The following is an 11,004-nucleotide window of genomic DNA, read 5'->3' as shown; positions in this document are numbered from 1 at the left end:
CTTCGGAAATTATGCGCGATAGCTGGGTCAAGGGATGCAATCTACCGGGGATATACTATAAACGCACGACAAATAGCTACAACCTATATTCAGAAAATCAATTTCTTGACTAGACCAAAGCACTATACGGAATTACAACATTTAGCTGTGTTTAATTTAATCGTTGAAAAATTATCCTAACTTATTATTTGCCGAAAGTAAGCGACAGTATTCCCTAAATCCGGTTTACTGAGTGTGAAGTCAGGGAAACAAATATCCACTCCCACAGGCTTACGAAAAAGCGATGCATTGGTTTAGGACCGGTATCCCGTCAATGGTATTTAAAGCCCGGCTCACCCAAGGTTACGAAGGTTTTGGTTCCGATGGCTATATCTGCCCATCGGCAGACAAAGAGCTGAAATGCGGTCACCATGAAACGTATTGAGGTCAGGTGCACAGGCAGCCATTAAAAGAGGGGGGGAGCACGTGTTTGTGCGTGCGATCATCAACGCTTGTGGCCAAAGGCGGGCGGTGGTCCTTGAAAACTCCCGCGCCTTCCTCGCCCCCCCCCCCTCGCAAACGCAGACGCTCTCGAATCATTGAAAAACGAGAGGCATAAAAACAGAGAGGCACACGTAAACCGGAGCCTAATATGTTTATCAAGGAAATTATTTTTGGGAGGTCATCTCACGCAGCGGTTCAGAAGAAATTTGATTCGCAAATAGGAACGAGTGGGTGGCCGCGCAAATATCCACTGAGGTAAGGCGCTGAAATGCTCATATTTTGCCCGTCTAAACAAAGTTAGGTTGGGAGCCGCTAGAGACTCGGAGGCTGCGCATCTCCTGACACCCCCCGCCACACGCCAAATGAGGCGGTTGGCGGGGTAGTATTGAAATGTAAACAGCTTTCAAAATACTCCAGATTATTCAAAGATAAAAACCTCGTACCGCGTATCGATCAAGTTTAGTCACACCATTTGTAACTCAATAACGGTTGTACCGATTTCAATCATTTTTGACTTATTATAATAAAATAAGGAAACAATGCATAAATAGTGTGTGAAAAATTATTCATCAAAAAGACATTTTCTTTAATTATTCTACATAGGGTAGACCGCGGATTTTTTCAGTGAATTTTCTATTTTTATACTTTAACTCAGGAAATTTAAGGCATTGCGGTTTTATAAATTCAAAATTTTATGCATACAGTTGTTGGCCTAACCGCAAAAAAATGTTTTTGGGCCCAAGTCTGTTGCGTAAACCTGCCCCAAGAACGGGCCAAATTTGCGCAACGCTAGAATGATGCTTGACTGACGCTCAAACTATTGAATGAATAGCCCTAATGGGAGCAGAATTAATGGGTCATGAACTGCAGCGCGCCTGCTACCACTCGGTTCGGAATAAGTGCACTGCGTAAACGCGCCTTAAGCGTAAACGTGCCCCGGTCTAACCTATTTCTACATTCGGGTCTATTCTCTTGAGTCAAGCACCTTCTGAAATACAAAAGTTTTTGTTTTTTAATCAGGCGCAGGAACAAATAAAGTAAATAGAGTCGCATGGCATTGATTATCAGTTTTTTAATCACCGAATGCGTTCCATTGCGTAGCTTTGGTTGGTTTAGGTTTCGGTGCATCATGGCCGCCGAGACAACTCTCAGTTATTGATTGTGCGGAGGTCAGCCAGGCATATCCAAGAAGTTTAAAAATTCAGATGGGCATTTGGTGGCTTCGTCTTCGTTTGTTACACAATTGAAACGAGTACCTGGCGCGGGTAACTCTCCGGAGAGTCGGGTCTGTGAGTGCGAGACTTCCCAGCCACCCGCACACCTCTGGAGGGGAAGGGCAGGGCGCCGCCGCCGCTACGATGGGAGCCCGACGACGGAAAGGATAGGGAAACCCAACACTGTCATTACATACAGGGCGACGCGACGTGGGCCACCACTAGCGAAACCATAATATAATGTTTCTACATAAAGGAAATATTTCCCAACGGAGAAGATAAATCTACGATTTTCCGTAGATATTAACAGTTAGTATTAGTAGTTATTACAATCAGTAGATTTGAGTGAATTCGAAGTACCAATGATTCAATTCTGAACGAGGAAGTTTACGTCATTCACATTTTCGTACTTAGCCGCCAAAATTGCTCGCTAACTCGACCATTTGTGATTTTTGTGGTTGTCAACCATGTTCGTGAGCACTTTGTTGATGAGCTCACCTTTCGATGAAACGAATTTGCAAAAATTCCGAGAAAAGGAAATCAATCTGCTCGAATCGTCGACAGCAACACGGCCATTACCGATTGTCTATAATTGGTTGGAAATTTGTTTACAAACACGGTAGTGATGTGTCAACTTGAGGTGGGCATGGCCAACGCTAAAGTAAAGGCCTGAGGACTGCTGTTGTGTGACGTCACTTAGCGGAGGTCAATGTTTACTTGTAGTCAAGGGGACTCCATGTTATATTCATGCTTGATGTAACGCGAGTTCAAGGGCGAAAGTGATATAGTTGTACGTTGATTTAATTTAATCGAAGTTGTTAATTGCCGTGTTTTCCGGAAATTTCTTTAAAATTCACCGGAAATTAATCTAGAAAATGGTTAATAAGTGCTGTGTGCCTCATTGCCGAGGAAATTATGTGGGCGGTGAAAAATTTCGGTGTTTCGATTCCCAGATGATGAGCTGCTGAAGATGAAGTGGACAAGAAGCATTCGTAGGACTAACTTAACTCCTACTACCTATTCCAGAGTAAGAACTATTGCTTTCTACTATAGTATGTAATAGTTAAACTTAATACCTTCACCTAGAACAGTAATTAAAATTCCCTGGAAAAAGTTCAAAAATGGGTTTTATACATTATTCTGTTTTAGGAAATATTTTAATTCGTGCTTATGCCGAACGTATATGTTATTCTGCTTGAATTTTTGACATACGTTTGTTATTTAATAATTTACCGCCAACTTCAAGTGTCCTTTTGTAGTGTTATGTGCGTTGAGTAAGTGTGCATTGAGGAAGGTGGTGAAAGTTATTAGATTACATATGGGTCTTGGACATCGAAAAGGGTTTATCTCGCGCTTATTTTCAATTATCTCCCAAAAAAATGAGCACTGCCTGATTTAAGTTCCCTGTTAATGAATGAAATGTCCATCTATTTTGCTGCGTCGTGGTATAATTTATGTATTTGTATCTGGCCGCAAGTAGGCCAAAGCTCTTATGATGGCAGAAGAGGAGAGAATTCTACTTAAGCAATATCCTAGATGAGACTTTTTTTTCGAAATTCACAATTCGTACATCGTAATTAGTTGGAAGATAACCATCTCTCTCTATTAACGAAACAATTTTTGATATTTATAGGTGTGCATCAAACATTTCATGTCCGAGGATGTTTTGTGGGAGACATCTATGTTTGATGAGAGCACAGGGAAGTTGATCACGGTGAAGCTTCCAGCGCCGAGGCTGAGAGAAGGGGCGGTACCATCAGTATTCCCCGAACGCCCATCATGTACCTCAGTGAAAGCTCGTTTGGAGCCTGAAGAGAAGAAAGTAGGAAATGGAGCAACTGGAGAAGTGCATTAGAGATAGCATAGAAGAAAGAAGGCTGTACGAGGAGGAAAGGAGCTTCAAAACATTGGGTGAATGTTTTGAGAAGCTCCAAAAGTCCGTGTCTTTTGGGGACTTCTCCTTTATTAAAAAAAAGAGAAAATGCTTCTATGCCATATTATCGCAGATCCATTTCCAGTAATGAAAGCATGTGTTATTATTGATCGGGACTTAATGTTAAATGTGTTCATGGACCACGCTGAACTGAAAAAGATTGGTAATTTCATCTTCCCAATGCATGTGAAAGACACCAATACTGTAAATGAGGTATTATCAGGGCTAACAACGTTAATAAGTGACAAACCTGTCCCCAATTCTTCTATGGTGGATAAATTGGGGGTAATTTTGCAGCTCTTGGACTCTTTGCACGCCTCTGATGGTTTTGTTGACACAGTTAATTTCTTAACTGAGCAGATTAAGCATATGATGAGTAGTAAGCATTCTAATCGTTATCGGAGTGAAACTTTTGTTTTTTGCAGTATTTTCTTTACAATCTCTCCCCATGCTTATAAGTTTATTAGAAGTTCCGGTATGTTTCAACCCCCACATCTCACCACCATCCGCCAAGTGTGTGCCAGCTATAATTTAAGCCCTCAACGAGATTTGACCCACAATTTGGCATATGCCAAAACTGTTTTTTCTACTCTCAAGATCCATGAAAGACATGTGGTGCTCATGATGGATGAAATTCATGTAAAATCTTATGTTGACTACAAGGGTGGTAGCATTGTTGGAATAAGTCAAAACTCCCCTTGCGTTGCCAAAACGGCTTATGTATTCATGGTGTCTAGTTTAATGTCCTCTTTCAAAGAAGTAGTGTACATACTTCCTGTGAGTAAATTCTCTGCTGATGAATTATTCGCGGTCCCTAAAAACATCATTGTGGCATTAGAAGGCATTGGATATAGAATTGTGAGCCTGGTTTCAGACAACAACTCTATCAATAGGAGGGCTGTGTCAAAATTTTCTTTCCCCAACAAATTAAGTATTGTGTACCCTAACCCCTATGATAAGTCAAGGCCATTATTTTTTTGCTTGACTCTGTGCACATTCTGAAGTGCATAAGAAATAATTGGCTTAACCAAGGCGATGGACACAAAATTTTTTACCCCAATTTCGATGATGCTTGCAAACCAAAGGAAATAGCTTCTTTCAGTATTGTTCGTGAATTATATTTCCTTGAGTGTGGTGACATTATGAGGTATGGGCATTCATAAACCATTAAAGCACTCTATCCATCAAATTTAGAGCGACAAAATGTGAAACTTGCTCTCCTAGTTTTTAACGAGAGTCTGGTGAACGCGCTTACCTTTTTGGGGAGAAGCTAGCAACTGGAGAATTCCTTAGGAACTGCGGCCTTTATTAAGATCATTACCAACTGGTGGAAGGTAGTCAATGTCAAGACACCTAACAAAGGTTTAAGGTTAAGAAAAGCTTTGCAAAAGCCATTAAATTTGGGGTGTGAAGGAATGAAATTGTTAGAGAGTGTTTTTGAGTGGGTTGATAGGTGGGGTGAGAGTGGTTGTGGTAATCTTTCACGTGAAACAAGGACTGCCTACCATGCATAGCATACCACCCATGCTCTAATTGAGTTGGCCTCATATTGAATTAATGAGTTGGGTATGGAGTATATGTTGCCAGGAAAATTCCAGACAGATGCTCTAGAGGCTCGCTTTGGTTTCTACAGGCGGCTGTCAGGCTCCAACTATCATGTATCCATTCGACAACTCTCTGAGTCTGAAACCAAATTAAGGCTACAAACGTGCCTGCCGTCACGATTAAAGTCACAAGCTTTTTAGAGTATTTCGATTGATTCGGTTGATGATGATGATGATATCATTGAGGCTCTGAGTCAGGGTCGTTCATCCATTTCAAGATTTTTGTTGAACCGCATGACATTAATGGTGTTAGCTCTTATGTACCGGTGCTATCATACATTGCGGGTTATTGTGTACGGTCCTACCTTAAGATGGTCAACTGCTCCTCATGTAAGGATTTTTTTTTCAAAAGACTGCATGTTGGAGGATAATAACAATGATCCTTAGGGAAGCAAATAAAAGAACTGTTCTATTTAGCGTAACTATGAATGCATTGATAATGAGTGACTTTTTTAGTGATGTAGTCTGTCCTGATGGCCATCACATGTCAAGTGGAATTTAAAAAATTGTATATGTTGCATGTAACATATTTTTGAAGAAATACAGCCGTAAATTAAGTGATGCTTGTAGTAAACCTGGATTTAGTAGGAAAATTGTAAATCTAATAAAGTGAAAAAAATTCTTATTAAACGATTTTGAAGCATTAAAAATATGTTTTATTGCATTGGATGTGAATTTTAATGAGGTTGAAAGGGGTAAGTCTATCCTGTTAATCACATCTAAGACAAGTTACAGGTATCATCATCCGTTTCCATTGGTCTGCTGCAGCATTCTACTTCATCCTCCAGTCGCGTCACTGATATAGGAACCTGGAAATATGATTCTGCCACATATGCAATTTCTTATAACATACGAGGAAGTCTCAATCTTCATTTCTGATTCAAGTTAAAACTTTTATTTCATACAAGTTGTGCATTCAATGCTAATTTTGCCATTTACATTTGGCGTTTTACTCATTCTATGATAGAGAGAATGGAATAAGTAAAATGCCGAATGATAGAATAGAAAGCCTATAGAAGAACATCTTGCGCATCAAAATTTGGTGGTAGTATGTACTTAATATCTGGCTAGCTTTTGGTACTCTGTGCGTCGAGATACGTATCACTTTAACTCACGAAATGATTTAATGTGTGACGCACCTCCCGCTAGAATGAACTCATGTCGGAATCAATTCATTATGGATTATTATAGTTAGTATATAATATGGAAGTGAATGGGCATTTGATCTTCTATGAAATTGTATTACAATTTTTAGCGTAAAGTACTGCAATCGTTCTTTCTGAATGACAGTTTCCTCGAACCCAATGTTCACTATCCAACATCATAGACGATTTGCCTCTTAAGTGCGTTTTTCTCCCTCGTTTATCGCGCGATGCCTCCGGAGGCGATTTCGGCCTCCGCGTGATGACGTCACAGCGAAGTCCTCAGGCACTTTACTTTAGGTGGAGTTGGCTTGGCTCGATTTAAATGTTTTTAACATGTTTTCAATATAGTGTTTTTAATATAGTGAAAACGTGTATATATGAAATGATTGTATGCATTTATATTGTTACGAAGTTCAGTCATTAAATTGGTAAAAACAAAAGAAAGCATAGGTATAGCTAACGGTTTTGACCGACTTGACAGCTGTTTCAGTATTGCCATTTCCTAAAAAAATAACCTTAAGATCAATATCAATTTTTTTCAGTGGACTTTTACTATTTTTTAATGATTATTATGTTATCCGGGGCTAAAACGAAAAAAAAAAACAAATATATAAATTAAAATCGGTACAGTCGTTCTCGAATAATAAATGGTTTAGTTACACGATGTATGACTTTGTTTTATATACATAGAGAATAACACAACCTAAAAAGCACATTCAAAATGAGAATTTGAAATTCAGAAGATGTGCCTCTGCGTAAGGTAATGAAGGAAAAATATATTTGACTGGTATGGAGGAGACGATTTCTAGATATAGTATAGTATTCATCCCTCGCTTCCCAGTCAGTGAAATTTCCTGACGTCACACGGACTTTCCAGGGTTTTCCGTGGCCACCATGAAATTTTGTATGCATAGTTTTTTTTGTTTCTCCAATATCCTCTTCGTTGAATTCAGGAAAATTACCAGATGCTCAAGGTAGTTTACTGAACATTGATCTTTTGCGACTGTAGCTCAGAGAACGATTACATTAATTTTCTAACCGTGATTACGCTTAACTTTATTTGAAATCAATTATTGCCTGCGCTTCATTTCATTCTTATCTCTATTTGTAAATTTGAATATTTGTAAAATGACAAATTTGTAAATGCTCTGGGGTATTTTGAAAGTACTTGGTTTGGGGAATTTTGAGAATTTCAGTGGCAAAACGCATGTCCCTCTCAGCCTAATTCTTTCTTTGAAGGAAGGTCTCTCTCCACCGTTCCCATGCATTGCATTTCACCGCCGCCGACGGCCGAGGAGGAATCAGAGACGTGTTACGATAAGGACCGTAGGGGAACGAGGGGGGTTTCAATTTCGGTCGCGATGTCCTTGGTCCTCGAGGAAAATAAAAGAATGGCTCGCGCGCGCATAACCGTGAGAATGCGAATGGGAAGCGAGCGATCCCTGTGGACAGATTTGGACACGAGATGAGAGAGTGGGCCAATGGCGACGGAGGCGCTTCAGCCAATCAGCGCTTAGCTGACGTGGATGACACTTCATAGGAAACAAGCGGTATTTGGTGGACTCCTCATTTCAATGTAGGTTATTCCACAATGCCATCTCCAATACACGCATTTGGTGCTTTCCAGATGTAATTCACTACCTTTGCACAGTTAATCGATTGCAACGAAATTTTACAAAGACTATAGAATAACTTTCTGGTTAGTTCCTTCCGAGAAATACTGCGTTGGTAACATTTTCTGCTCGACGTTTAACTCCTCCTCCTGGGAGCGTTTTCAAATATTGAACGGATGGGAAATAGCGTTTTCTCTTAAAAATGCTCCCTGTAATGAAACGTAGAGCAGGAAATGTTACTAACACAGCATTACCCGGATGGAAATGACAAGCTCGATAAAAGAAGCTGCGAAAATCTACAGACAAAAACTAATATAGAATATCTTTCTAAGCACAACTAACTGGTAACGGCGAATATATTCCAAAATGCTTGGATTTTAAATCTCATACAATGGGGCAGAAATTCTGGCTATATCCAAAAATATACACGGGAAGGGGATGTATGTTTGTAAAATGCGAAGTACTAATTGATTGGCAAAAATTTTAATAAAAGACCTCATGCCAATAAAAATATTAAACTCCGTTTTTATTTCGAGATTTATCTTAAATGAATCCTGAAAAGCGGGAATCGACGAATGTCAGTTTCTACCGTGAGCTACGTCAAACCAATCTAAGCATTGTCGGCCATAGATGATCATGATGATGAGATAATTTAGCTCTCTGTATTTTCTGGAATCCCGAAATTTTGTTGAAAATCTCGAAGGAATGAAATTCATGACCAAACGAATTTTGTGGAAATCCTAACCCACATAATATTCTTCGGATTTCAACATCTGAAGCATTTTTCCAAAAGATTAATGCAGCTTTAACCTTTTCACCATTACTTAAAGTCGTTTCAACGGTTAAAGTTTAAAAATTGTCATTCGAATAGTCATGAATAATGTTTAAGTTAATATTAACGCCAAAAATTGAAGAAAACACTCACTTGTATCATCAAAATTGGCATAATTGATAAATGTGAGAAGCATGGATGATGGAAACTTCAGCAAGACGGTGTAGGTAAACCATAAATTCGAGTAAAATTGCTGTTCTCGGATGAGTAGCAGGAAGTAACTGCACTGAAGGTGAATTTCGAATACCAAGTTGGAAGGAGTAACTTATTTTTGATTCGCTCCATGCCTTTCACTTTCACGGCTAGTCCTGGAGGAAAATGGAAAGGAGAACATAATGGAATCGAATACTAAAAATGTAACGCAATTCGCAATAGTGTACTTATACAACGCCCTAAATAAACTCGTAGAAGATGCACCTCACCATCAGTAGCAATCCATCCTCGTCTTACATTTTGATGATAAATTTTAATGATAAGTTCACGAGGCACATTGAATGACTGTTTGAACAGCACGCTGTAAACGTAGCGCAAATGTATCAAAATGTGAGCTTCATTAGGGAGCGGTTGGAGAGGAGGCTGGTCCGCCAAAGCGATGAAGGTCCATCTTTCGCTCCTCCGCACCGATTCCGCGGTTGCCCAAACACCCCGATGGGAGCGAGCGGCGGCGAGTGCGACCCCCCCCCCCCCATCCCACACAACCACAGCGCCCCCGATTCGCTGACACACATCCACTCACTTCGAGGGCCGAGGGACAAAGCGAGTCGCAGCCGAAGGGGGCGCGCAGCTAAGGAAGGCGCATTCCCAGTGGGAAGACTTGAGCGCGAGTGATTGCACACGAGGGTTTAATACACGCAGCATCCTGTTACGCTGCAGAGGGATAAATGTCATATTTAATTTGAAATTTTAGATAAGAACTTCGGATGAAGAATGCATGAGGAAGCAACGGGCAGCTCTTATGGAAGAGACAAAAAACTATCTACAAATGATTGAGTTGAAATTTCATCTGCTGTACCACCGTCCAAGTTCTATTCGCATTATAGAACACCATCATTCTCACTAACTGAGTGATTCCGTCCGAAGGTTACTTAGGATATGTGACGGTAGAGCTCATCCTGTAATTAGCTTCATACTTATCCTGTTACTAACGTTCCGAGTTCAAGTTGGGGGGCTCTCTCGGGAACCCCACGCACTTTGAGGATTCTGCCCGGAAATTCCAAAGGTTTAACCTGGGTTTTGAACCCGGTTCCATTCGATCGGCTGCTAAGAGCTTTATCCAAAAATCATGTACGCCGAAATTCCTTCGCTTGCGCCCATCTTAACTTGACGGACGTTTACTTTTCGCTTGGAGACATTTATGCAATGAAACTCTTTAAATATGTGAGTGAGCAGATGAGGGAGCGGGTTGCATATACGACAGCGGTAGTGAGGGGATGAGGTGCAGCAACGACCGCTCCCGGAGAGACGCATCACTCCAGCACCATTGCTCAAAAAGAGCTTTTAATGCGCCGCTTCCTTCAAGTCCACATTGGCTGCGGGTGCTGCCACGAGGAAATGGAGCAATTCGCGTAAATGTCGTGGATGCCATCATCATGCACAAAATATCCTCATTCCACCAATGCATTCATTTTCATTTACTTGCAGCTGAAGAATAACATGAGACATTCGACGAGAGAAACGTTTACAACATCATCATCATAAGTCAACTGTCTTTCGATTGCCTCGACGCAGCTCTCCATCCCTCTCTCCTATCCGCTAACCTTTTCATAGCGACGTATTTCTTCTCTTATACACCCTTTACAACCTGTCTTATGTAACTCATTCGGGGCCGTCCCTTGCCCTTATTCCCTTCCTTCTACGATTGTTTTCATCAGACCATCATGCCTCATGAGATGACCAACTAAGTTGTCCCATCTTCTGCTTTAGGTTTTTAGGAAACTTCTTTTTCCTTCCACTACGTACTTCCTCATTACTTACTCGGTAAATCCATTTTATCGTCACCATTTTTTGGTAGCACCACATTTCGAACTCTTTATTTCTCTGCTGCTGTCAACGTCCAAGCCTCACTTCCAAAGAGAAACATGCTCCATATGCAGCATCTGGTGAATTCTATGCTTGTACGTTCATCTGTAAGAAGATTCTTCTTTCTGTAGAAAGCCGTCTTTGCCTATACTATTCTACTC

The 11,004-nt window shown here is 40.6% G+C and overlaps 1 protein-coding gene across 1 annotated transcript; it reads left to right on the top strand.

The window, feature by feature from the left end:
- The first annotated feature begins 651 nt into the window (after nt 1-651).
- LOC124173886 lies at nt 652-5,859 on the top strand. The gene is made up of 2 exons (XM_046553107.1): nt 652-738; nt 3,331-5,859. The coding sequence occupies exon 2, from the start codon at nt 3,679-3,681 to the stop codon at nt 4,630-4,632; it is 954 nt and encodes a 317-aa protein (XP_046409063.1). The 5' UTR covers nt 652-738; nt 3,331-3,678; the 3' UTR covers nt 4,633-5,859.
- Nucleotides 5,860-11,004: the final 5,145 nt, after the last annotated feature.

This window comes from Ischnura elegans, chromosome 1 (assembly GCF_921293095.1).
Source record: "Ischnura elegans chromosome 1, ioIscEleg1.1, whole genome shotgun sequence".
NCBI classification, from domain to species: domain Eukaryota; kingdom Metazoa; phylum Arthropoda; class Insecta; order Odonata; family Coenagrionidae; genus Ischnura; species Ischnura elegans.
The sequence above is the reverse complement of the archived record's forward strand: the minus strand, read 5'-3'. Positions and strand labels throughout refer to the sequence as shown.